The sequence below is a fragment of the Homarus americanus genome, unplaced genomic scaffold (assembly GCF_018991925.1).
Source record: "Homarus americanus isolate GMGI-L3 unplaced genomic scaffold, GMGI_Hamer_2.0 scaffold30108, whole genome shotgun sequence".
Lineage (NCBI taxonomy): Eukaryota > Metazoa > Arthropoda > Malacostraca > Decapoda > Nephropidae > Homarus > Homarus americanus.
This window is the reverse complement of record NW_024748109.1, coordinates 8468383-8496099: the sequence shown is the minus strand read 5'-3', so window position 1 is coordinate 8496099 and position 27717 is coordinate 8468383. Positions and strand designations below refer to the sequence as shown.

The following is a 27717-nucleotide window of genomic DNA, read 5'->3' as shown; positions in this document are numbered from 1 at the left end:
CTTTAACATATAGTAATCAATTACATTACTTCACAAACTCCAACAATCTTCAGCCATAATTTACTGACACAAGATAAAAGTTCCTTGGCAGTTCAAGATTTAGCCAACAACCGACAACAGTGCCAAGTCTATCTGGTGATGCTTATGGCAGTGTTATCCATTTAGACTAGAAAAAATTTAATCTTTGTTGGCATAAACTTTACCTTAGAAAGAATGAGGATGGGTAATCACCTTTCAAAATACTGTATAACATGATCACTTTGTATCATCCAGTAATCCTCGTCGTACCTAAAACCCTGGTACTGTATTAACACAACTATAAATCCAGTGAGTGAGTGTGTTGTCTTAAATACACCCCAAGTCCTGTCTAACAACTTCCCATGCCATTGCAGAGCAGAAGCGTGAGTAGGCCAAATTGCAGGAATTACGTAAAGATTTTCAAAGAAAGAAGGCAGTAAAATTCTGCATGTGTCACCCTGTTGTGAACATGGGACAAGGCAACACAATGTAGAGACAATGAGATGAAAGTATATGATAGCGTAAATGATCAATAAGCGTTTAAATAAGGATTATATATAAAATGGGTTATGGGTAAGTGCAGGTCAAATGATGAGGAAATCAACAGAGCAAGGAAAGGTCAGTGGGTGGGTGGGGGAGCCGCTGTGATGCCCGTGTTTCAACTCACGAATGGTCTCCCCACCGGAGGATGCTCTGCGAGAGGGCTTGGAGTTGGTGGCGGAGACTGAGCGGTGAACTCCCCGATGGGAGTGGGAGGGGGACTGGGCAGCTCCACTAGACTCTTGGCCTCTGGGCGTTAAACTGGTGTTGCGCAAAGAAAGTGAACTTCCTGACCGAGAGCCATCACTCTCAAGCTGAAATAAGAATGAGGTATTACATTATGTGACAATAATTACAGTAAGTATAAGATCTACACATTGGCCTTAGTGGCCAATGAAAAAACTCCTAAGGTAGACAGGAAGACATTGTCTTTTCTCTCAATGACTTCATACAATTCAAAATTCCATTCTTACAAATATTTTTCACTACTGCCTTCACAAAGAGAAAGTAGACAGAAGACAGCCTGCCAGAAATGCTATGGGGAACTGGTGACTGCCACAGACAATTTGTAGTATTTTCAGCAATGGCAGTGCCTTCCTGCTACCTTGAGACTTAGTTTACTGGCTACTTTGAGGGAAGGAGAGCTACAACTAGAGTAATGTCTTTTCTGGATATATCCACAGGATTAGATTTTACAGTGAATCAGTAGGCATAGTGATATACCATTGGAATTAACTCAAACTTGACAGCAATCCATAACTGCTCTCTCAGTGATGGTTGAATCTGAAGACTACTGGGTTGCTAGTTTAATGCATAAATCATCATCCCTCTGAAGCCAAGCCATTTACACCACTTCTGGGAGTTAACTTTCTCTTCATGAAATAGAGCTTCACTTTAATTGGTATTCTCAGAGTGAAACACCTCACAACAACACTGATGTTTGTGGGATCATACATCTTTTATGCCAGGATTTATTCTCTAAAATAAAGGAATTGATATAAACAGGTATCAAGAATAATTACAGTTTACCTTGAACTTACTCTTGCTAATATTAATAACATAAAATACCATAATCAGATAAATTAAATCAAAACATTGCATAAAGAATGAACTGGGGGGAAATGCTCACCAAGATAAGGGATAATGGGTAAAGCTACTCACATCAGAAGATCTTCGGCCCAAAAGCAAGTAGGTAGCATATACATCATCATATTTCTGACTTTTCAAACTCTCCTCAATTTCCGTCCGAGAGTATCCCATTTCATTGAGGATCTCGATTCGTTTTAGGTCATCATAGTCCATCACAGGTTCGACATATGGTTTAAGTTCATCATCTTCGTATCCAATATTCATCCATCTATCTTTCATTATTGTCTGAAAATAATAATATATAAAGAGATAATAATAATCATCATAACTATCTTGTAAACCTTTAATAAACCTACAGTATTTATTAATATTCTCTTCCTTCAACCTCACAAGCCCTTTCCTACTATGGGTTAAGGTGGCTGTACAGTGCAGTTATTCAAACACAACACACGAGTCACCCTCTATTACCTGCCATTCATTCTCTCAACCTCACCTTAGTACATGTTCAGGTGTGGTTATCCTCTACTCCAACAGGTCCCTAAAAACATCTACTCCAACAGGTCCCTCAAAACATCTACTCCAACAGGTCCCTCAAAACATCTACTCCAACAGGTCCCTCAAAACGTCTACTCCAACAGGTCCCTCAAAACATCTACTCCAACAGGTCCCTCAAAACATCTATCTGGCTGGTATATGTCATTCACTTCGCACACTCCAACATGAAACATAACCATGCAAGAGGATTCTCTCTCCAGTCATTCACGCACACTCCTGCTTCCTGGATGTGTCTCTTCTCCCCTCAAGTATTCCATCATTCACCTCCTCCTCAAGTCATTCCTTCCCTTCTCTTTGTGCAATCCATCCCACATTCTATTTCCATTCTCTTCTTTGATTCTATCAGCGTCTCCTTTCTCTTCCACATTATGTGTTTAGACATGGGATTAACTTCTCCTTTAGCTTATGAAGGTTGATAGGAGACAAGTAAGAGATACCTTTGATCAATGGAATCTGAACTATGTTACTGTTAGTCTATTCATTTCAACAACTCCAAATACATTTAATGGATTTTCATATCGATTTACACTAAAATTCTAAACCTTAATAAATTACACACCTATAACTCTTCACTGCACTGTACTGTACTGTACTGTACTTACTCGACACAAAGACCAGATCACACTACAGTATTACACCGCCTGTGACACTCACCTCTAGTGATGCCCTACGTGCTGGGTTAAGCACCAGGAACTTCTTGAGCAGATTCTCACAGTCAGTAGACATGTAGAAGGGTATACGATACTTCCCCCTTAGTACCCGTTCTCGAAGTTCTTTTAAGTTAGATCCATCGAAGGGTAGTGAGCCAGAGACTAAGGTATAGAGAATTACACCCAAAGACCAAACATCTACTTCTGGTCCATCATACTTTTTGCCTGTAATATAAGAACATAAGAAAATAAGGAGTCTGCAATAGGCCGGTTGGCCTGTGCATGGCAGCTCCTGTCGAGAGTTACTACCACTCTCTATCATTCATGAATCTATCCAGCCTCCCTTTGAAACTTTCCAGCATTCCAGAACTTACTACAAAGTTGCTAAGCTTGTTCCACTCGTCCACCACCCTATTTGTAAACCAGTTCCTACCTATCTCCCTCCTAAACCTAAACTTATCCAACTTGAATCCGTTGTTCTGAGTCCTATCCTGCTCGGATATTATAAGAACTTTATCTATATCACCTTTATTGATTCCTTTCACCCACTTGAATACTTCTATCATATCTACCCGCACTCTTCGTCTTTCTAGGGAATGCAAGTTTAGTTTCTTTAACCTATCCTGATATGGAAAGAACATTCATAACACTGAGGTCAGTTGTTTGAACATACGAGAATTATAATTTCTATTTGTAGTCATGCCTAAATACCACCCAGCAGTGTTTTGTTGTTGAGAAATATATAAGGATAAGGACAGTAAATAACAGAAAACAGAAAGTACTGTACTCATCAACACTTCATTCTACCAGCTGACATACTACAGGGTATTCATTCCCCTTATCTAGATGAAGGCAGAGTGTTGGGTCTGCCTACCTTCTCCCTCTCACGATACTAAATATTTTACCATAATATATACAAAGTTACTCATGGGGGATGTTAAAAGTAAATATAGAGACAGTAAGAATTAATGACCTTCTCAACTAACTTCTAACATTACCAACCTTGAAACAGCTCGGGGGCTGCATATGGTGGACTACCACAGAACGTGTCCAATTTATTCCCTGGAGTAAACTCATTACTAAAGCCAAAATCTGCTATTTTGATCACCATTTCAGAATCTAATAGTAAATTCTCTGCTTTTAAATCTCTGTGGATAATCTTCTTTTGGTGGCAGTACTGTACAGCAGACACAATCTGTAAGTAGGAAATAAAATTATCACCACACTGACTTGACCAGCAACACAGTAACCTTGTATTCTAACACTGTACCAACAAGTAACACTGAAGTTTGTAATAAATTCAACACATCATTTATTCACCCAACAAATAATAAAGTGATGCCAGCCTTGAAATTATCATATCATTTAGATCCTACAAATTAATTCTGCCATGAACTAGTTTATATACAGCATACAGCCTCATGAACTATAAAGACCAACACCCAGGCTGTGGATATCCTCAACAAAAAACTCAAGAAAAATTAACAATGGAATGTCTTCGTGTACCCCCACAAAAACACCCCCACCGACTCACTCCCCCCACACACACACACAGACACACATCAAGAAATCACATCAACTCACCTGTCTAAATTTTGCTCTCGCCTCCTTCTCCTTCATTCTGCCATGGAAGACCAAGTAATCAAATACCTCACCACCGCTAGCATATTCCATTACCAGGTACAACGTCTTATCTGTTTCTATTACCTGCGAGAAGAAACAGTTAATTTCTATAGTACAGATAAGTAGTTAAAAAACGCACATATGAAATCTTATTATTACCCAAATCAATAACAATTTAAAGAGGTATAATATAAACAATAAATATCAGTACTCTATATACATATATAAATATATATAAATTGCTACTTACTTGGAAGAGTTTGACGATGTTTGGATGATCTAGTATTTTCATGATTCGCACCTCTCGGAACAGCTGTTGAGATCAAACTTGCATTACTACAAACTCATGATACCAGTGATGACATTATTACTTACAGACAAAGGCATTAAACACAATCATCAAGATATTTTCAGCAGGAAGTGAGATGCCCAAACCCCGAAGCAGAATCACACTCCACCAAAGTGTTGTCATTCCGTCATAAAAAAATAGGTCAAATTAATAGGCACTGTCACTCATCAACTGCTGTGGGTAGAAGAGGGAAAAGTCAAGCTTTCACTCTGGTCAGATATTGAAATCATGACCCATTCACTCATAAAGCAAAAAACTCTCTCTTGGGCACTATGGAACCACACACATAATATTGTACTGTAAACTATACAAAAATGCAAAGATTCACCTAATTTCAAACACATTAACTTTACAAGGTTATAAAAAAATCGTGTTTAGAGCAAATTACACTATAGAACAGGTATACAGTATAATTTCATAATCTCACATACAATACTATAGATTCTGAAATTAGGTTACTTAAGTTAATTACTGTATCTTTTCTAATCTTTTTTAATGGGAAAATGTACACACAGTAATTACTACTCACTTTTTGTAATGATCCAGGATTTAATTGAGTCTTGTCTATGATTTTTATGGCCACCTGCAAGAAAAAGAAACATCTGTTAGAGGAATATAAACTGGAGGTCGTGGTAAAATTTACAACGGCGATACAGTAACAATCTCGACTACCGGTACAAATTCACCTTTGTCAACTACCAAGTCTAACATAAAGACACTTCACAGACCTCCTGAAGCTTAGGAACCCTCACTTCTTTCACCTGATGATTAAAACAACTTAATGGTAAATTGGGTTGGGTTGGGTAGACACCGTACTGTAACTGACTGAAACTACGTAAGAGTGCAGTAGAAACTAAATGATATAGCAATCTGAAATAATAAAACCAAAACTTCTTGTGCTGTGTTTACTCATTAGTCCAGTGCTATTCAACCTGGGTGGACGGTCAACCCTAGAGTGGACGAGATTTTGTTTGGGGTGGATGGAGGGGTTGGACGAGATTTGAAAGGGTGGCGACACGTGTGAATGTGTGTGTTGCCTGCTTTGATTTCACTTAAGAATCTTTTGTGTGTGTGTGTGTGTGTGTGTGTGTGTGATTCAGATCTTATGAGGCAATTATACATAATTTTATATTCTTTTCTTCTTCAATAAATAGAGAATAATAATCTTCGTTTGTTATTATAATTGTGTGTTTTTAATTATATAAAGTTGAGAGAATTAATAAAAAAAAAAATTAAACCTTCAAATCCGAAAATTTAACTGACTAACCTAATCTGACCTGACCTAACATAGCAACAGACTAACAAGAATTCACCATTACTCTCCCCTATGTACCCTTTACCCTCTCCTACTAACTAACAACGCCTGGGTGGGGGTTGGGTGATACAGCACAGGCAGAGGACGGGGGGGACTGCTGGAAAATCAATACGTCTCCCTGATTACGTTGGTGCGGGGCATAATAAAAAATAAACACGCGACCGGCTGCAGACTCTCAAATCTGTTTAATGCTCTTTAAATAAACCGGCTGCAAACACTCATAATGCTCCTTAAATAAATCGGTTACAGACACTCATATTGCTCTTGAAATATATCGGCTGCAGACACTCATATTGCTCCTGAAATATATCGGTTACAGACACTCATAATGCTCTGAAATATATCGGCTGCAGACACTCATATTGCTCCTGAAATATATCGGCTGCAGACACTCATATTGCTCCTGAAATATATCGGTTACAGACACTCATATTGCTCCTTAAACAAACCGGCTGCAGACACTCATAATGCTACTTAAACAGCTAAAGGAGGGAGGGTGTGATTGAAGATTGGGTCTGTAATATAGGAGTGGGGAGGGTTTGGTTCCTCGTAATCAAACAACAGAAGAAAATATCGCACACCCGAACATTTTAATTCATTTTCTATCGTTGCGAAATACAGATGAAGCTTCTGTGTGTATTTTTTGTAAATTAATAACAAGATAATTGTATATTTAACGTAAACTTCCGAAAATAATTATTCATAACTGCAGCAGGATAATTCACTACTGTAATATAATGTCAGGTAGCCAGACCCTCCAATTAATATGCGTAAACAGGTTGTGTGCCAAGGAAAATATTTGGGAATTATAGAATGTGTGATATTGTTTTATCTTTCTGTGGATTATAGAATGTGTAATATTGTTTGATCCTTCACATCCATGGCGATACATTGATAGCGATCAAAACACGTCTTGCGCGTCTTATACAAGGTCTAATCAGGCAGTCACCGGTCTCTACCCGTTGGCCCTGTTTACGACAACAGGGAACCCGTTTGGGGGGGTCATGTGAGCGCACCACAGATTCGCGGTCGCGGTGTGGCTGGGACCGCCTCCCCACACTCACTCACTACCCTGTAAATTGATATTGGTGACTGGTGTTGCTGTCTGTAGTCACCCCGCCCATCCCCAAGCTTGACGGCTGTGTTCCCACCTCGCCACAAATACGTTTGCCAGTCGCCATGCAAACTTGTCCCGCTTATGAATTCTGTTCTGAGGAAGTTATTGTTTTTGAGTTTCCCAAATTGGCTCTTGGTGGACGCTTGTTGTTCCTCGGTTGTCGTGGTAACGGAAGAGCTATTAATGTCACCGTTAGTGTCATGGTTATCCTCACTGACCCAACAGTGCTGTGATTTTAAGTAGCATTATAAGTGTCTGCAGCCGGTTTACTTAAGGAGACTAATAATGGTCAACAAAGAAAAGCTAAAATAGTCAAATGAAACAAGCTGTGTACACCAGCTTTCATGGCTGTGTGTGTGTTGGTGGCGGTGAGGACTGTAGTATGAGGGTGCAACACACACACACATCTCACCTCTCGCCACAGCAGAGGGGCGGCGAAGAATCATGTGACAAGGTGAGTGACGTGACACACACATCTCACCACAGCAGATGGGCGGCGAAGAATCATGTGACAAGGTGAGAGTGACGTGACACACACACAACTATTGTAGTAAGAGCAGTACCATGGCCAAGATAACGGTGGGCGGAGGAAAGGTCTTTAGACTCATTACCCTGCACAGTAGTTTCCGCCCAAAACCACCACCATACCCCCACTGCCCTCACCATACCCACAATCCCCTCTCACCACCATTACCATACAAACTAACGAGAAAGAAAGCCAACTAGTGCGGATGAATACAAACTAATGCAGATGAATACAAACTAACGCGGACGTATACAATAAATAAAAACCGTGTTGTACTGGCTCTTACGCAACCAACTTATAATGAAACCCAGATGTGTCAACCATATCAAAATGAAGTTATTGAACGTTTGTTGATCCGCCAAGAAACGGGATTCAAATGTCGTTGGTTTTCTTGCCGTTTTCAGCTCCTTCTGCAAGACACACCACACGCTGCCCCCCCTTCTCTCCCTCCACTTAAACCTCCATTATCTGGCTGTATCTTATGGGGGGGAGGAAGAAAACAAGAGGAGGAAGAGAAGAGGAAGAGGGAGAGGAGGAAGAGAAAGAGGAGGGGAAGGAAGAGAAGAGGGGGAGGAAAGAGAGGGGGGTGAGTGGCCCTACAATAGTCCATATTAACATCTATAACAACGACTCCTAGACCCCATGACTCCCACCCATCCTTAAAATTAACTCACCTGTTGTCACACCTGGTCTTGTACCCCATGAGCGCCCTAGTCCTGTACCCCAGGAGTGTCCCTGGTCTTGTACCCCAGGAGTGTCCCTGGTCTTGTACCCCATGAGTGCCCTAGTCCTGTACCCCAGGAGTGTCCCTGGTCTTGTACCCCATGAGTGCCCTAGTCTTGCACCCCATGAGTGCCCTAGTCTTGTACCCCAGGAGTGCCCTAGTCTTGTACCCCATGAGTGCCCTAGTCCAGTACCCCAGGAGTGTCCCTGGTCTTGTACCCCATGAGTGCCCTAGTCTTGTACCCCCATGAGTGTCCCTGGTCTTGTACCCCATGAGTGCCCTAGTCCTGTACCCCAGGAGTGTCCCTGGTCTTGTACCCCATGAGTGCCCTAGTTCAGACATCAGGCACTGGAGAGAGAGAGACACACACGCACACAAAGGCTAAATGAAGACCACCAGGAGACACAGCCTGACAAGGGAACAAGGGGCGAAATTGAGTCAGGAAATGGAATGCGAGATATTTCATTACAGCCGAGAGCAACAGGTGGAGGTGTGTGTTAAGGGTGACTTGTAGGGCAGGCAGGGAGGGGGGGAGGGAGGAGAAAGAGAGGGAGAAAGGGGGAGGGAGGGAGGGGAAAGAGAGGGAGGGAGAGGGAGGAAGGAAGTCAAGGCAGGAAGGAAAGGACGCATGATGGTGCCACCAACTCACTATGACAACACCACCAAGGCTTCTCAGTAGACACACATCAATGTAAACAAAAATACAATAACAATTCGTCCTTTATTAAAATTTCTTATTAGTAGATCGCCGGAAGAAGGGGGAGGAGGAAGAGAAGGGGAGAAGGAGGAATAGGAGGAGGAAGAAGAAAAGAAGAGGAGGAAGAGGCAGTTGAAAAGCTGTGTGGGGGGAGGTGGTGGCAGGATAATGCCATAGGAGTGAGTCATGATACGAACAACAATGGCTGGCCGAGGAGGAGAGCGTCACCTGAATCCCACCGGCAGCAACACGGCCCCTCGGTGTGATGACGTCAATCTCACCTTGACGATTCCGACTGTAGTCACCTTTACCTCAACACCTCAGGTCACAGATTACGTAATACTAGATATGACGTCATGGGATCCACCACCGTTAGTGTTATTGAGAAAAATAAATAATAATAATAATAATAATAATAATAATAATAATAATAATAATAATAATAATAATATATATATATATATATATATATATATATATATATATATATATATATATATGTCATCCACATCATTATGACCTGACCTCATGTTTTTAAGGTCACCCTGTATATTTAAGCCACTCTGTCCATGTAATCCAGTTGCCTCTGAAGATGTCTTGAATAAAGACGAAAGCTAAAGTGCTCCGTTGTTTCCCTTTTCCCGTGTGATTTTATCAAGATTTATCTTATCCACGTTTTCATTGTGGATCTAATGATATATATATATATATATATATATATATATATATATATATATTGATCAATGTTGTGTCACCCCATCCCCCAGTTGAGTCACACCCATCACAGTAAGGCCACACCTGTGCCACCCACACCACCACAACCTAACCTACTGTAGCTCACTCACCCTGACGGCGGAGCTCACTCACCCTGACGGGGGGAGAGAGAGAGAGAGCACCACCCCCTCCTCCCACGGGCACTGACCCGACCTAACCTGACCTGACCTAACCGAACCTACACACAAGTTAAAACACAACGGTGATATTAACTTCATGCACGAGCGAGCACAAAGGATGCGGGGGAATCCAAAACACAATGTTATGTTCTCTCTTTCTATTATCTCTTTTGTATCCCCATTTTTATCTTTTTTATATTTTTTTATTTATCTCTCTTATCGCTTTAGTCTCTCTCTCTCTCTCTCTCTCTCTGATCTCTTTTTATCTGTCATCTTTCTTTGATTTCTTTTAATCTTTTATGTGTATCTCTTTTTATCTTTTCTCTATCTCTTTTTACATGCCTTTTTTCCCTTTTATCTCTATCTTTACACGGACATCTCTCATAATCAACAAAGATACAAGCACACACTGGCATACGTAGCTTCCCGGGGCTTGAAAGGGCACGAACACTTTGAATGTGTGAAAACGGAGGAGAGAGAGAGTCGGGGGGAGGGGGGTGCCACGCCCAATGAGACACAACAGGTGTGTGAGTAAATCCCGCTGCAGAAGGGGAGGAACCAGGTAAAGGAAAAGGTTAAATAACAATAATAATAATACTGATACTAATAACAAGGACAATAACAACCACAATAATAGCAGCAACAACAAAACAACAGTCTTGTTCTTTCGGGTTCAGTAGCCGTAATATGACGTAAGACCTTATGAAGTACTGTACTGTAGAAGTCATAATGGGACACGGGAACAGGACTAAGAGCACTCCTTCAGATCTGGTTCACGAGGGTCAGTCAGTAGCAGTCACCTGGCATTGCATCGTGTAACATCTCTGCCATCCCTTCCCCTTCCTTTGCCATCCGCTCCTCTCCTCTACCTTACCTTCCCTTCTTCTGCCATCTCCTTCCTCCATTCCCTTCTCTGCCATCCCCCGTCATCATCCACCCTCCTCTCCGTTCCTCTGCCATCCCCCTCTCTCCCTTCCCTTGCTCCCCCCATGCCATACACCGACGACAATTTCCCCCTCCCTGGTATTCACAGCAGCTAGCCCCCTCACTCCCCCCTTCCCTCACTTCTACACCCTCCTCCCTTTGCCATCCACCAAGTCCCTCCCTCTCCCTTCCTTCCTGCTGCTGCTATCCCACAACAGCTCCCTCTCTCCTTTATACCACTCACGACTACCTCCCTACCTCCCTCAACTCCCTCCTCTCCTCTGCCACCTACAACCTTACGTGATGTTGCAAAGGCGAGTCAATACGGATGCAACAATAGGCGAGTCCCCATTTAAGACACAGGTGAGGTGCGGCCCTCCTGTGTTGCAAGTGAGGTGCGGCCATCCTGATGTTGCAAGTGAGGTGCAGCTATCCTGATGTTGCAAGTGAGGTGCGGCCATGTCATTGCTGCCAATGAGGTGTGACAGTATCGACGAGATATGGTGTGGCCCAGTACTGCTAGACAGGGTGTGGCAGACATGGTGTGGCGGTCAATTAAGTGTATACGCTGTCTGACCTTTCCCGCTGACGGCACTCATAAAAAATTGATAACGCCGGGTACCAGACTGTCGTATTTAGTATCACCATAAACCTGTGGGAGGGGAGGGGTGGGGTGTGGGGTGGTGTAGGGTGGGGTGGGATGGGATGGGATGGAGTTGAGTTGAATAGAGTGAGATAGGGGTGGGATGGGGGAAGGATGGAAACTCCACTCTTGGGGTCCGGTAACGACGAGAATCCGGATTAAAAACAAAAACATTTCAGGTAGTCCGGATTAACGACACTCCTACGATAAACATTCCTGGTACCTTGAACACGAATACTACCTGGATGATTTATGACCTTACCTACACTTAAAACACCTTATACCGAGACTCTATCTCAACTAATTACAACCACTTAAGAGCCAATTAGGAGCTCATTTAACATACAGAATTTAATGGTTGTGTGATGTAAGACAAAAAATAAATAAATAAAAAAAAATCCTGTCAATTTTACCGGACGCTAGAGACAATAACGGTGATTGATGATGAGGTGTGAGGCGTGATGCTAGGCTTGGTTTGGTTAGGATAGGTTTGGTTAGGTTAGATTGTAAAAGACCCGCAAAAATCTCTCTCTCCAGCAATCTTACGCCCCAATAACTTCTTGGAGACTGTAACTGAACCTACAAAACACACACACACACACACACACACACACACACACACACACACACCTACCTGCTAGCCGCAACCCACTAAGACACGTCACCACACCACGTCTCGTCACATTCATCTTTATACCTGACGACTTTTATAAATTCAAGCGCAGAAAAAAAGACCAAAAAGAAATAGAAGAAGAGTGAAAAAGAAGGAGGGGGAGGAGAGGAGGGAGAAGAGGAAGAAGCAAAATGAGGAATAAGAGGAGGAACAAGAGTTGGGAGCAAAAAGAGGGAAAAGAGGAAGAGCAAGAAAAGAAGGAAGAGGTAGTGGGAAGAAACAGAAGTCGAAAACAACAATAACAATCCCCCGAGTTGTTCTTGTGTTGGTGTAAAGCGGTCATCGTGACACACACAGACAGGGGGTGAGTGGTACGGTACACAGGCCACAGTTGTAAGTCATCTGAAGGTGTAGGCGTGAAACCATACACACACACACACACATGGCCCTCATACACACGGAGGAGGGGGCTGACGTGGTGGTTGGAGGAGGGGCATGAGGCAGGTGGTAGAGGAGGGGGGGGCTGGCGAGGCGGGTGGGGGCTAGTGAAGCAGGGATTGAAGGTGGGGGCTGGCGAGACAGGTGGGAGAGGGGGGCTGGCGAGGCAGGTTGGTGGGTGGGTACACCTTGCGCCATTTGGTATCTTAAAAGAACATTACTATTAAACTTCCCGCGTTCGTTGGTGGTGGGAACGATGTGTGTGTGTAAATAACGGCGATACAAACCCAGCACAAAGCATACGTTTACTTCCACGCCCGCTAGCACACCCTAAACACCCCCCTCCCCCCACACACAACTCATCTTCAGGTGATAATAAGTGTACACCACACAGCGCCATCTACAGTATAATAATCCCCCACAAAACACCCCTACCCCTTCCGCCACATCTTCCTCTTGTCAACCTATACGAGACACGTGTGGGAATCGTCACCACTACCGACTGACATCACCCCCCCCCCTCCTCCCACTCGTGTTGCTTCACCAGAATGAGTTATGTTAAGTCAGGTTAGGCTAGGCCGAGAGACTACAACACATCGTATCTCTCTCTCCCTGTAGTCCAGCGGTTCCCAAATAAGGAATAAATTAACCCTTTGTCATTTTTAGGGGGTAACGACAGCCCATGAGATATACTGTAGTCATATTTTGTTTTCCTGTTTCTTGATCCCATACACAACCACTGGTCATTCATGTGTCAGACACGTGCCGGACACAACAAAGTTGGTACCTCTTGTCTCACTCTCCCACGAAGGAACCACGTCTGCTTCACGTAATGACCACGATGCCAAAAATGATGTGCAAGTAAACGGATGACAAACCTATGTTGGGGTAATGAGTATTGTTGTCAGACTTGTTTTGGGGTAATGGTTAAAACTAATTGGGAACCATTACAGTGTAGTCTAATGAATCTCTCTCGTCTTAAATTACCTCTATGTAGTCTTCTCTCGTGTCTCTCCATTACAAATACCAAGATACAAGACACTCCTGAGAATGTGTATATCTTCTTCATACTCACAACAAACCACATTTAATATATTATAATGAAACTAAACGACTCCAGTACGTCATAAGCCATAACAACAACTGCCAGGCCTCGACTAGGTTAACCTGAAGCGATGTGAGGTGAGAGGTAGGTGTGGGAAGTGAGGAGTGGTGAGAGGTAGGTGTGGGAATGAGGAGAGGTGAGGAGTGGTGAGAGGTGGCAGGTGAGGGAGCCTTGATTACCTAGCAAGACCCACCTGATGGGACTCTACTGCCCAGGCCTGTCCACTTTATGAGGCCGGCTAACACAGACGAAGTCGGGGATAAAAAATACTGGATGAGAGAGAGAGAGAGATGAGGAAGGAGTGAACGGGGGAGAGGAAAGTCTTATAGTAGGAGGAATGATGGCGAGAGAAGATGTTAAGGGGAGAGGGAGAAGATGAAGTAAAAAAAACTGAAGTTATGGGGAGCGTCGAGGGGGGAGACAAGGAGGGGAGGGGGGAGGTAAAACATTTAAGTAGTGAGAGGCGGGTTGGGGGAGAGGGAAGCGGAGGGGGTGCAGTTATTGTAACTGTTTCCACCTGCCAGCCAGCCGTCAGACCCGCCTCCTGCTGCTTACGTCACACACACACACACACACACACACACACACACACACACACACACACACACACACACACACACACACACACACACCCCCCCCCCAATCACTAAGAGGTAATGTAGAAAAATCACCACGACGAGGGTGGACAAACACCTGCCCAGGACAGGTGTGTCAGCGGTGGCCGCAACACCTGTTCCACATGTAATTATGAAAACCTTCCACTCTCTAAACCGAGACTCAGGTAGTAGTAGTAGAGGCTTTATCTGTTGGTGGATTGGGGGCATACAGACAGACACACACCCGGAACTATAACGCATAAATAAACATCAAGGTAACATAACGCATCAGTAAACACCACACGCAGTATAATATAACATATCCAAACAAAAATAGTGGTTTTATTTTTGTATGTTTTTGTATTTGCTGTCCGTCAGTGATATGATATTTCACAATGTTTACAGTTCGTGTTCCTTTCATCAGTAGTCAGCCTTCACCATCGCCATACAAAAGCTAACTTTATACCGGCAACACCACACTCAGGATTGTTCAACGACCGTACCAATATTCTGCATCGCCCCCACCTCTTCTTCTGCACCCAATGTGTCACCCCACCCCATCCCCACCACCTCCTCCTTCTGTACCCAGTCTGTGACCTCCCCCAACACCATTACCACCGCCTCCTTCAGCGTATAGCCATCGTCTTCAGGGCATCTCAAGCAAACACACATCCGGGGATTCACCTGAAAAGCATAACAAACCGAGTCTTTCATGCGTAATGTATGTCTGCTTCCCACCACCCCTCCCCCAAGGTCACACTCGAGAATCCACTCCCTCGGTAAGGTGCTCCTCCTCGACGTGACTTCATCTTTCAGTTCGTGCACCCAGCCTATACGCCCGCACTGGCACTCAACAACGCCAGTCCAGGATTCTGAAATTTATAAGTCACAACCACCTCGACGCTGTTTAATTACTGACTGGGTGACTAAGCTAGCGAGGCTGGTAACACACGCACACGCGCACACACACACACACACACACACACACAGAAAATTAGTTCCCGGAAATCCCAACGTCATTCAGCCAAATAATTGCGCCATCCATTTTTTTTTCTATTTGGGGATAATATTGAAGTCAAATAATACAGTGAGCAAAATACCATCTGGAAATATTACATAATCAAACAGAATTATCCGTAAATAAGATTCAATCAATCAATCAATCTTATCCCATTGTTTCAGGCTCTTCAGGCTTCTACGCCCTTAACTCATGAGACATAAAGGCAAGCATGAACTTAGCATGCTTCCCTGTTGGGCGCTGTAAACGCTTCTGCGCCTCACCTTACACAAGGATGTAGGGGAGTGCCCAATAAAAAAAAAAAAAAAATTCAGGTATTTCCAAAAAAATTAAACACAGGGGAAAATTTATCGCAAGAAAATAAAAATACATTAGAAAAAAATGTATAAAAAAATAAAATAAAATAAAATTACTGTAAAACATAGGTAGTATTGCAAGAGACACGCCTGTACAGTTGTCTTCCCACGCGAAATTCTGTCAGCTGGACACGACGCCACAGCATAAAGAATGCAATTAGCGAGAGAGACAGCCTGCCACAGAAATACCACAAGTGTCAAAGGCCCAGTCCGCCCTGAAAACACACACACACACACACACACACACACACACACACTAATATGACGTAATTAAAAAAAAATCAAGTTGCCGCAAAGGAAGAAACGGCCAACAAACCCCAAACTTAAAGAGGGGGAAGGATGGGGCAACAATATCCAGGCGGCGGATTAAGTAAAGGCAGCGTCCTTAACTCGGGCAGGATAATAGTGGCCGTAATGCAGGTAGGACTCCAGGGAACCATTGGGGAGCCTTTACAGCGGCGCCCACCTCACTTTATGATGACATCTGCCGCCTCCTCCTCTTCCTTGCACCCCCCCCTCCCAAGACCCTTCCCTTCACCCACACCTGCACGCCCCTCCCTCCTTCCCCTACCTGCAGCCCCCTCCCCACACACACCCTCACCCACCCCCCCTTTCCCTGCACGGCCTCCTCCTCCCCCACACACACCCTCCCTTACCCACACCTGCACGTCCCATCCCTCCCTTACCCACACCTGTACGACCCCTCCCTCTCTCCCCTACCCACACCTCCACATCCTTGTTTTGTTTTACTGTTGAGTAGAAAGTAACATCCCTAAATCCAACATATTATTCTCTCTCTCCACTATCACATTCAAAGATATAATTCTACCAGTAAATGGCATTGTGTGGGGCCAGGCTGAGAGAGATAGAGTATCGTGGGTGAGGAGGAGGAAAAGACGGTGGGTGTACGTATCCTGACGGTGGGTGTACGTATCCTGACGGCGGGTGTACGTATCCTGACGGTGGGTGTACGTATCCTGACGGCGGGTGTACGTATCCTGACGGCGGGTGTACGTATCCTGACGGTGGGTGTACGTATCGTGGTGGTGGGTGAAGGGTTTTAAGGTGGTAGGGGGGTGTGTTAAAAGGTGGCGCTCGTGGCGGATGTTAGCTTCCCACTAGCATATAGACGAGGTATTAGGGTGGCCCATTTTACCACACATTCATAACAAAGGGGTGAGGACCATGGGGGGGGAAGGGGGGGAGAGGGGGAGGGAAGGCGGAAGAGGGACGGCCACCACCTCGCCCTACCTCCATGCCCATCACAATACCACCTTAGTTACCCCAGACACCACACCACCACGTACACTGTCTCCAGATGAGTAACACCAACACGCACCTGACCCCACCACCACCACCCTGCAACTCCATCTCGCATGACCTGTGGTAGACGCCCACTTTTCTACTGCTGCGAGGGGAGGGGCAGGCAGTACAGAGTAGTTTCGGATGATTATGATTCTTTTTGATTGGTGGTGATTGAGCAGAGCCAGATGAAGGAATGGTTGTTAGACAGGACTGGAGTATTTTCATTGAGGTTGTGGAACGTGTTTGACTATAACAACACACACACACACACACTATTATAATCTGAAACTCAATATATCTCAACAAGAGAGAGGAGGGAGGAGGGAGGGGAGGAGGGAGGAGGAGGAAGGAAGGAAGGAAGGAAGGAAGGAAGGAAGGAAGGAAGGAAGGAAGGAAGGAAGGAAGGAAGGAAGGAAGGAAGGAAGGAAGGAGGAAGGAAGGAAGGAAGGAAGGAAGGGAGGAAGGAAGGAGGGAGGAAGGAAGGAAGGAAGACTCGATCATTGCGTCATGAAACACTTGCCAGCCTTTATTCACACACACACTATACTGTCTACTTTAACAGAGAGAGAGTGGAGGGACAACTTCACAGTGGGTTCGGTAACATGCGCTAAATATAACTCCTCTCTCTCTCTCTCTCTCTCTCTCTCTCTCTCTCTCTCTCTCTCTCTCTCTCTGAGTGTTCGGCAGTCGTCCATAACCCGAGAAAAATCTCACAGTCCAGCCAATCATTTATCTTGAATATATTTTAGGTTTTTTTTTTTATTGGTGGAATGAAATGAACATAAAGACAACTACAGCACTTCCAACTGGTGACAAATCTTGCTTTCGGTCTGGCAGTAACCTTAGAGAGAGACGTTCTTCACTACTACTACTACTACCACCACCTGGATAGTGCACCTCCAGATCGTTCAATACATCACACCTGGTACCCACACGAGGGTCATCCCCACCCCGTCCCCCACAAACAAACTACGCTTCCAGTACCAACTTCCACAAGAGATTCACAGACTAAACCACGACGTGTGTGTACAGTACAACCAACAACAAGGAACACGGAGGAGGAGGTAAGGGGGGGGGGCTGAAGGGCAACAAGGGAGGTCATGTCAGAAATGGTGTCAAGGCGTCGGCCACTTCACTCCACCTGGTGCCGTTAGGTTATGGTATCTTCTTTGACACCACCATCGTGTCCTTTTACAGTAGAGGAGGGAGGGAGGAAAATTGAGAAGGGAGAGGAGCCACTGTGAGGGATGAGGAGCCACTAAGAGGGAAGGGGCACTGCTGAGAGGGGAGAGGAGCCACTGAGAGGGGAGAGGAGCCACTGAGAGGGAAGGGGCACCACTGAGAGGGAAAGGGCACCACTGAGAGGGAAAGGGCACCACTGAGAGGGAAGGGGCACCACTGAGAGGGAAAGGGCACCACTGAGAGTGTGAACGTGTGAGGAAGGAGAGGTGGTGGAGAAGTGAAGGAAATGAAGACAAGGGAAAACAAAGAGGATGTGAGGAGGGAGGAGGGAGGGAGGAGGAGGGAGGAGAGGAGGAGGGAGGTGGAGGGGGGGAGGAGGAAGAGGTGATGAAGAAAAGAAAGGTGGGTGAGGAAGTTGAGGAGGAGGACAGGGGCGAGAGTAGGAACAAGGGGGGGAGGTAGAGAAGAAGGGAAGAAGAGGCAGAAAAATAACCCCAAGCTACCCTCCTCTACCATAACAATACCGACATATGTACAGGTACGGCACCACGATGAAAAAAAAATATATCAAGGAAAATTGAGGAGGAAGAGGGGAGGTTGTTGTAGGTACGGGAGGGGGGAGGAGAGGGAGGGGGGAGGAGAGAGAGGGGGGAGGAGAGAGAGGGGGGGGGAGAGGGAGGGAGGGGCCGAAACACCATATAGGGCACCAAGGCCGGGAGCTGTGGCCTGGTGGGTGGAACCAGCCAAACAGCTCTCACTTATTCTCGCCTCTTTCTCCTTACCTGAGCCACAAGGAACTCTCCCACCCACACACCTGTAACAGCCTCCTCAGTACTGTACCTCGAGTGTCACGTCACCACCACCGTCATGATGAAACGGACTGTACGCCTCTCCCACCAAGGCTGAGTCAAGGTTGGGGCCGTGCGCTGGTAGGCTGTATTCCCTTTAACTCGGTTTATGCCGGCCTGTGTCGCTCGCTGTTCGCTATCACGTATCAAGTCCCCTGCTTGCCCCAGCACAGCCAGCCGACCTACCTACCTACCTACCTACCTCACACACACACACACACACAAAGACCAGACAGGTAAATGGACAGGTACATATAAATAAATAAATTGTGCTTTGACTAAGATCACACAGAGGTGTTTAAATGGGGTGGAATGTATGTATGAATGTATATACTGTATGTATTATTTGTATAATTATGGAGGTCCACGTGTATATGGACTACTGAGAGATGTATGTATGTTTGTACTGTATGTAAGAGAATTACTTTCACGACCACCACCATCCTTCACCAACGTCATCATTACCACCACCCCATTACCGTCTCAGTCAACTCCACCAATCAGCGCCCAGTTAAGACTATCGTGACTGGACGGACAACTTGAAGTTCCAGTCCCCCCTCCCCCACCCCTCACCGGCCGGCTGCCCACTGCACGTTGGCTGCCTTGTGATCATATGCCCCTCTCTCCCACACCTCACCCACCACCACTAACCAGGCATCCAGCAGCGATACACCCACTCCTACCTGCCACACCCGACACACTCAACACTCCCTGACACACTCAACACTCCCCGACACATTCAACACTCCCTGACACTCTCAACACTCCCTGACACACTCAACCACTCCCCGACACACTCAACCACTCCCTCCCACATTAAACACTCTCCTTTCTGCCACTGAGAGAGAGAGTGAGAGAAAATCCCTCTGCACACACACACACACACACACACACCATGTATGAATCCTAACTATCATTTCTGTACGTGCTTATACATTATCTTACTTGGCGTGTGCCAGACCTGGGGAAGAGAAGGAGAGAGAGGGAGTGGGGAGGGTAAAATGAAAAGAATGAGGGGAGGGAATAGATGGGGAGAGGAGGGTGGGAGGAAGAGGGGGAGGGTGGGAGGAAGAGGGATAGAGGAGGGGCGGGAGAGAGAGGGAGTAGAGGTGGAGGGGAGGGAGGAAGAAGGAAAGGGGGAGGGAAGAAGAAGGGGGATCAAGAAAGAGGAAAAAGGGAGGGAGTAAGGGGGAGGGTGAGGGAGGAAGAGGAAAGGGGGAGGGGTGTTATGTTGCCCAAATTACCTATCAAATCGATGTCAAGCATAATGTTCAAGCTGGCTGGAGACTCCTCGACCTTGCCTTAACCCGTCCGCCATCCAGCCACCTCCTCGGCGCCCCCCACAGGAACAAGTTAAGTGTCTTGATGGAACATGGCGGGACAGTACAGTACATCACAATTCAGTACCTCAAACCCTTACCAAGTTACTCTGAATCCCGTTATTTGCTGCGAAGGAAAAGATTGCAACAACACAAACGAAAGAGAGAGAGAGAGAGAGAGAGACACACACACACACACCCCTCCCTCGCGCAGGATCCATTCATGAGATTGCGGCCACGGCGGAAGGAAATAGTCGGACGATGGCGTAGTGGGCAATGTTCCAGAGATTTCCTGGAAGGTAATGTAAATCCTGGAAAAGAGAGAGAGAGAGAGAGAGAGAGAGAGAGAGAGAGAGAGAGAGTTCAATATCTCTAAGCGTCGTCGATGCCTCCTCCACTCTCAGAACTAGGGGTTATCACCAACTCCCACTAGATAAAACTGAAGAAGAGATAACCAAGGCAACAGAGATGACCATCACCCCCCCCTCTCCCACACACACACACACAGCCGAGGGAAGTTCCACCGCGCTGACGTAACGTAATGCTAGCTAAAGGCTGAGTCAAGGGCGCTGCTGCTACTACTACTACTACTACTATTAGTACGACTACTACTAATGCTGTCAAGTCACTGCACTGAAACACCACAATATCAACAACCGTACACACACCCACCCACACCACCCACTCTCCCACCCACAGTCAGTATTACACAAGACCCTTTTAACACCCACAGTGAGCCTCGTACCGCCAGCTAAGGAAGACCTCTCCTACCTGACCTTCCCGTCCCCCTCCACACACACAGACAGAAGCCTCACAAAACGAGGAGAAGGAGTCACAAGATTTGGAATTAGAAAGGAAACCCGGATAATAAGCGTTACTAGACGTCCAAGATTAACAAAAACAACAACAAATGAGAGAGAGATCCATTCCTCACCTCGCCAGTGCAGTGTTGACACGGGTCTTCCTACACTGTTACCAGGATCCTTCTCTACCGACACGCTGATCCAACCCTCTACCCCCGCACACACGACCCCTGCCAGCTCGTGTCTACACCTGTACCAATGTTCATAACCATTAACCAATTTCCAACTCTCGATACACTGATGTCACAACCTAAACCCTTCCTCAACTCGGTCAACTGGTTCTCTGAGATGAAGGAGCAGAGAGAGAGAGAGAGAGAGAGAGAGAGAGAGAGAGAGAGAGAGAGAGATATTTGTACTAAACACTACACCAATTTCTGTACTATCAAATTCACACATAAAGAGTACATCGCCCACAAGTACACTACACGGTGTACAGTATTATCCCACGAACTAGTACGGGTTAGGTTAGGTTAGGTTAGATTAGGTCAGGTCAGACAAGCTTACGTTAGGTTAGGTTAGGTTCGGGTATATTAGAACCTATGTAGGATCGGACAAGAATGGTTTCCACACCTGGTCTGCAATGCTATTTCCTCTCACCGTCGGTAACCTGGTCCCCCCGCGCCTCGCCCACACATTAATGCCACTTACACAATCCTCTTATCTTACACACCGTCTTATGTACCGCAACTAACTACAACACCTGCCTACCTAGAGGTGTGTGATGTGGTGGTGGTGTAGGGATTGGTTTGATATGGTGTGGTAGTGGTGTGGTGTTTGCGTCACTGGCACGGGGTGGGTTACTTTTAACAGTTCGAGAGAGAGAGAGAGAGAGAGAGAGAGAGAGAGTGTGTGTGTGTGTGTTGGTGACGACATAGTCTAGACGTGTTTGAGGTGGGCAGTATTTGCTCCTTGACGAGGCAGTCGGCACGAACTGATTGTGTCAAGTCGCCCTAAGAAGTCCATGCGGGCGGTTACGTCAACAATATCGCACACTAGACACATCTCTCAGAACCCACCACCACTTTAACCACACCCAACACACCTCTCCTTCACCCACCACCACTTACCATCACCCAATACACCTCTCCTTCACCCAACACACTCACTCCCACTTACCCTCACCCAATCATCCAGAAGGTACTCTCCACACCTCTCTTCAGGTAGCAGTGTAGCAAGAGACAACAGTAGATCCTATCAATCAACTAAAGGCTTCTTCCTCCCCTACATCACCCGTTCAACAAAACACAATCAAGCCACCGTGATCTTAGTGACGGTGGCGCCATCCCTCCTGCCAGTAGGGAGAGGGAGTGGGGGGGTAAGAAGGGAGGGAGGCACGTGTATCAATCCAGTAACTGTGAATGTGTAGACGGCGTTTACTGTCATACACAACACTATTAGGCAAATGTGATGACCCAACATTCTCCCTCTTGTACGAACGTGTGTGTGTGTGTGTGTGTGTGTGACCAATTTATATAATTCTAAAAATGTACCGTGATGCAGTGGCCTTGGAACGTGGTGAAGAATATATATATATATATATATATATATATATATATATATATATATATATATATATATATATATATATATATATATATATATATATATATATATATATATATATATATGACAAGGGTGAAGATTAATGTATCTATGTGAAGTGGAGAGTTATTCCTGGATTTTGTATACGTGTGTGTGTGTGTGTGTGTGTGTGTGTACTGGAGTGGAGGCCTGTCAATTCCAATGGTGAACTGGAGGCTGTCAAATCCTATGGTGAACTGAAGGCCTGTCAATTCATATGGTGAACTGAAGACCTGTCAAATCCTATGGTGAACTGAAGGCCTGTCAATTCATATGGTGAACTGGAGGCCTGTCAATTCATATGGTGAACTGAAGACCTGTCAATTCATATGGTGAACTGGAAGGCTGTCAATTCCTATAGTGAACTGGAGGCCTGTCAATTCATATGGTGAACTAAAGGCCTGTCAATTCATATGGTGAACTGGAAGGCTGTCAATTCCTATGGTGATCTGGAGGCTGTCAAATCCTATGGTGTACTGGAAGGCTGTCAATTCCTATGGTGATCTGGAGGCTGTCAGACCAACACCAATAACAGTAAAGGGGGTTAGAGTACTCACCTCCTTGCCGGTGGGAACGTGTTTGGCGAGTTTGACCTTGGCGAAGTTGCCCTTGCCGATGGTCTTGAGGAGGCGGTATTTGCCGATCTCCTCCGTCCTGGAGCGGGAGGAGGAGCCCCGCACTGATGACGACGACGACCCGCTACCCCCGCCGCCCCCCGTGCTCGACATGCCACCCACGCCATCTTCACCCTGTAAACAGACCAAAGAAACTTGAGGTTAATAAGACTTGTGGTGGTACATGTTGACTTATGTGTTAATACTATACATGTTCTCATCTCTCTCTCTGACACACACACACACACACACACACACACACACACACACACACACACACACACGAGATAAAATTAATAAAATACTAAAAATCTAATTAAGTTCTATGACTAAAACAATATACATGAAAGGTTGGACCAAGATGTACATTGCTAGCTACGGTATCATGTTAAAAGGTCTTATAAACTAATAGGGCGGGTAGTAGTCGTAGTAGTATGTGGACACTTAGAGGCGCCTCCATAAGTCTTCCTAGGGCACCCTCGACCCCATCACCCACCTCTGATCCATCCCTCCTCCCCCATCACCCCCTACCCTCCCTCCTCTCCCCCACCATATATTTCTTCCTCCCATATCTTTAATTATTGATCGACTGGTGACATGACTTAAACTTATTACGCGCTTACAAAAAAAAAACTGTTGAAATTATATCCTGCAAAACAACTACACTAAAACGACGCCATGACAATTATTTATTCGAGAGATACATAACAGACAGACTGCACCTAGCACGCTCTTGGAATAATGAGGGGTATCAAAAGACCACATATTATGAACATACGAAATAAATATATGTAAAAGTTAAATTAATCAATGTGTGTGTGTGTGTGTATGTGTGTGTGTGTGTGTGACATGACCACCTTCATGAAAATCATTCAAGACACCGAGCATACATTTCTTCTGAGCACGCACACACACACACACACACACACACACACACACACACCTATACCTCTCTATCTTTAGCTTTATGTTCCCTGCCTTTAATGTTGGAGCAGGGACTAGAGGTGTGGAGTGGTGGAACAGGAGCGCCCCCTCGCCACACCACAGCTGACCAAGTAAACATACATATATACTCACAGGCCAAGCACAGGGAGCGTCTGGCAACTTGGAAGGGTAACTGAGCTTAAAACACACACACACACACACACATTACTATAATCCAATAACTCCTATAATCAGTCTTAATAATCCAGTAATCTGTCTCTTAGTCAAACAAAAATGCTTCCGCCAATACAGTACCTTTCGGGCGATTTTTATACACACTGGCTTAAATGATTTTCGTAGAGATCTTGGGAATTCTTGTAATAAAACAGCAAGAGTGTCCTATTCTTGTTCGAGATCTGTGTGTGGATACTAGCAGTGTGTAGATCGTAAACCGGTGCCCCACGACCCCTCCCCCCCCACCAGTTAGTTATTGGACGCTGTTCATCCCACGTCCATATATGGGATACAAAATGCCTCCTCAGCCTAGTCTACTGATGTGGGACCTCTCTATATAAGTACACAGGCTCCGGAGCAGCTCTTCTTCTACTACTACTAACATACACACACTCTCCAAGACCCTTATATACAGACCGAGTTATTGTACATTAGGTTTTTATTTCCCGAATTACGTGGGGATTAATCTTCAGGTGATCTGGGGTATTTTTCTCACCTGCGTCAACTTGAGGTTATTACAGGTATTCCCCGTCCCCAGCTTCTCACCCCTTTCCTTTCCCTCCTTTCTGAGTAAGCTATTCGTTAACATGATCAAGTATATACCTTCTCCGTTTGGGTTTGGTTACGGGAGACGCCGAGGCATAAAAAGAGATTCAAGGACAGGCAAGGTACAGCAGCCTCGGTAAGGACGCCAGGCAACAGTAGGAGCGGAAGCCCCCAGCAGCTGCCACAACCTCCCGCGCCGGCACTGAGGAAACCCGCCTTGTCCACACTATCGATTCTCCAGGGTGTGTGTGTGTGTGTGTGTGTGTGTGTGTGTGTGTCACTTGTCCTGGGTGGATCCTCAACTCCTGGGGTGAGTGAGTTTGGTGTTGTCCCGAGAGTAGAACCTTCACAGTCCAAGGGGAGGGGGGAGGGGCGGGGCACGTCACTCCAGGAATAATTTGAGGGTTATGTTGCGCAGCTCAGCCCTTTCATCACAGGTTAAGGTGAGAGGAGGGGGTGGGGAAATTCCTCGTTAACTCCTCTTCCTCCTCCAGTGTACTAAGAAATGTTCCAGAAGGTTCGTCATTCCAGGAGTAAGGTTAGGTTAAGTTACTCCGTGTTGAGTTGACAATATCCTACACAACAGGAAGCCAAGGTGGATCAAGTCCAGTCGGAGGAGCAGAGCGTTGGTGAGGGGGAGGGAGGGGAGAGGGAGAGGGGGGAGTCAAGACACGGCGGCAAAACAGCGAGACCTGAGCGTCAACTTTAACCTTTCTAAGGAAGTGCCTCACAAGACGTGTGTGTGTGTCTGGCCGGCGAGGTACACACACATGTCATCTGTTTGCCAGCATTCTCTTCACCTCTCTCCCGCACAACATATCAGACGTCACATTTAATAGTATATTTACGTGGCTGAATCATTGGTTGATGTGTGTGTGTGTGTGTGTGTGTGTGTGTGTGTGTGTGTGTTAAATCGTCGTCAATTTAACCCGACACGTTATTAAATAAGCTCCGCCAAGGACGTAAACTTATGTTATTTACAGAAAAGTTTAAATGTGTAATGTCGAGAGAGAGAGAGGTCGTGCTAGTGTTAACGTGAAATTTCCTACCTTACTTACTTACTTACTTACTTACTTACACACACACACACACACACACACACACCATCATCATCTTGGCGTCTTGAGATAACACCATGACATCTTGAGCTAATCACAACACGAGACGAACGCGTATACCACTCCTTCCTTCACTAACGATACTAACCTACTAGCCATACAGTGAGATATACACTTACACTAATACGTGACACTAACAGCTCACTTTCAATGGTGTACACACGAAAGCAGGTCAAGAAAACACACGGTAGGGGTGATTAATGAGTGGAGGGAGGGAGGGGAGGGGAGGTTATTTATCATCAGCTTAGGGGGGTGGAGGGGGGGTTAATCTTCACGTGATCAAAGGAATAGGACGAGATGGCGGAAGTGGAGATAGAGTGGGTGAGTGGGTGGGTGGGTGGGTGGGTGGTCAACAAGGTGTGGACGATGACAACCTTGGCGGGTGGGGTGGGGTGGAAAACTGGGTCACATGCTCACCTCAGTCGCCGTTCCTCTCTCACTACCCAGCACTCACTCGCCCATACAAGAATTTCACTCTCCTCCTTTCACTGTATATGTGTATTAAAAAAAAATTAAAAAAAAAAAGATTTAACACCCCAGCTTAATTCACCTGAAGATTAAACACCCCAGCCCAGCTTATTTCCCCAAGAGATTAAACACCCCAAAGCTTATTTGACCTGAAGATTTAACACCCAGCTTAATTCACCTGAAAGATTAAACACCCCAGCTTATTTGACCTTAAGATTTAACACCCCAGCAATTCACCTGAAGATTAAACACCCCCAGCAATTCACCTGGAAGATTAAACACCCCCAGCTTAATTCACCTGAAGATTAAACACCCCTAACCCAATTCACCTGAAGATTAAACACCCCCAGCTTATTTGACCTGAAGATTAAAACACCCACAGCTTAATTCACCTGAAGATTAAACACCCCAGCTTATTTCACCTTAATCTAACTCAACTCAAATATAATCTAACCTCAACCAACTCCTCCCAATCTAAACTAATCTGAGACAACCTCACCTAACCCCTTCTCCCCATTGACTGTGTGTGTGTGTGTGTGTGTGTGTGTGTGTGTGTGTGTGTGTGTGTGTCGCATTACATTCACTATTTACAAATTTAATCTTCTCATCTCGGCACAACCTAACCTAACCTAACCTATTCCCAGCGCTACCTACAACTAGATGATGCTCCTCGCAATTCTCAAGGAACACCTGTGTGGGCAAGGCTCCTGCAGGTGTGTGGGGGTAAGACTCTTGCAGGTGTGTGTGGGTAAGGCTCCTACAGGTGTGTGTGGGTAAGGCTCCTACAGGTGTGTGTGGGTAAGGCTCCTACAGGTGTGTGGGGTAAGCTCCTGCACAGGTGTGCGTGGGTAAGGCTCCTGCAGCAGGTGTGTGTGTGGGTAAGCTCCTGCAGGTGTGTGTGGGTAGCTCTTGCAGGTGTGTGTGGG

The 27717-nt window shown here is 45.6% G+C and overlaps 1 protein-coding gene across 18 annotated transcripts in view; it reads right to left on the bottom strand.

Annotated features, from left to right (window-relative positions):
- LOC121879993 (serine/threonine-protein kinase MARK2-like) overlaps nt 1–27717 on the bottom strand; it is a 148111-nt gene that overhangs the window by 24928 nt on the left and 95466 nt on the right. For 17 of the 18 annotated variants that reach the window (XM_042386872.1, XM_042386877.1, XM_042386879.1 and 14 more), the window contains 8 exons: nt 23445–23636; nt 5354–5407; nt 4726–4788; nt 4437–4559; nt 3855–4047; nt 2857–3077; nt 1720–1932; nt 686–872 (listed from right to left, as the gene is read on the bottom strand). In XM_042386872.1, the coding sequence (XP_042242806.1) occupies nt 686–872; nt 1720–1932; nt 2857–3077; nt 3855–4047; nt 4437–4559; nt 4726–4788; nt 5354–5407; nt 23445–23636 (1246 nt within the window). The remainder of the gene's footprint in view (nt 1–685; nt 873–1719; nt 1933–2856; nt 3078–3854; nt 4048–4436; nt 4560–4725; nt 4789–5353; nt 5408–23444; nt 23637–27717) is intronic. The other variant, XM_042386871.1, reaches the window with a different exon arrangement.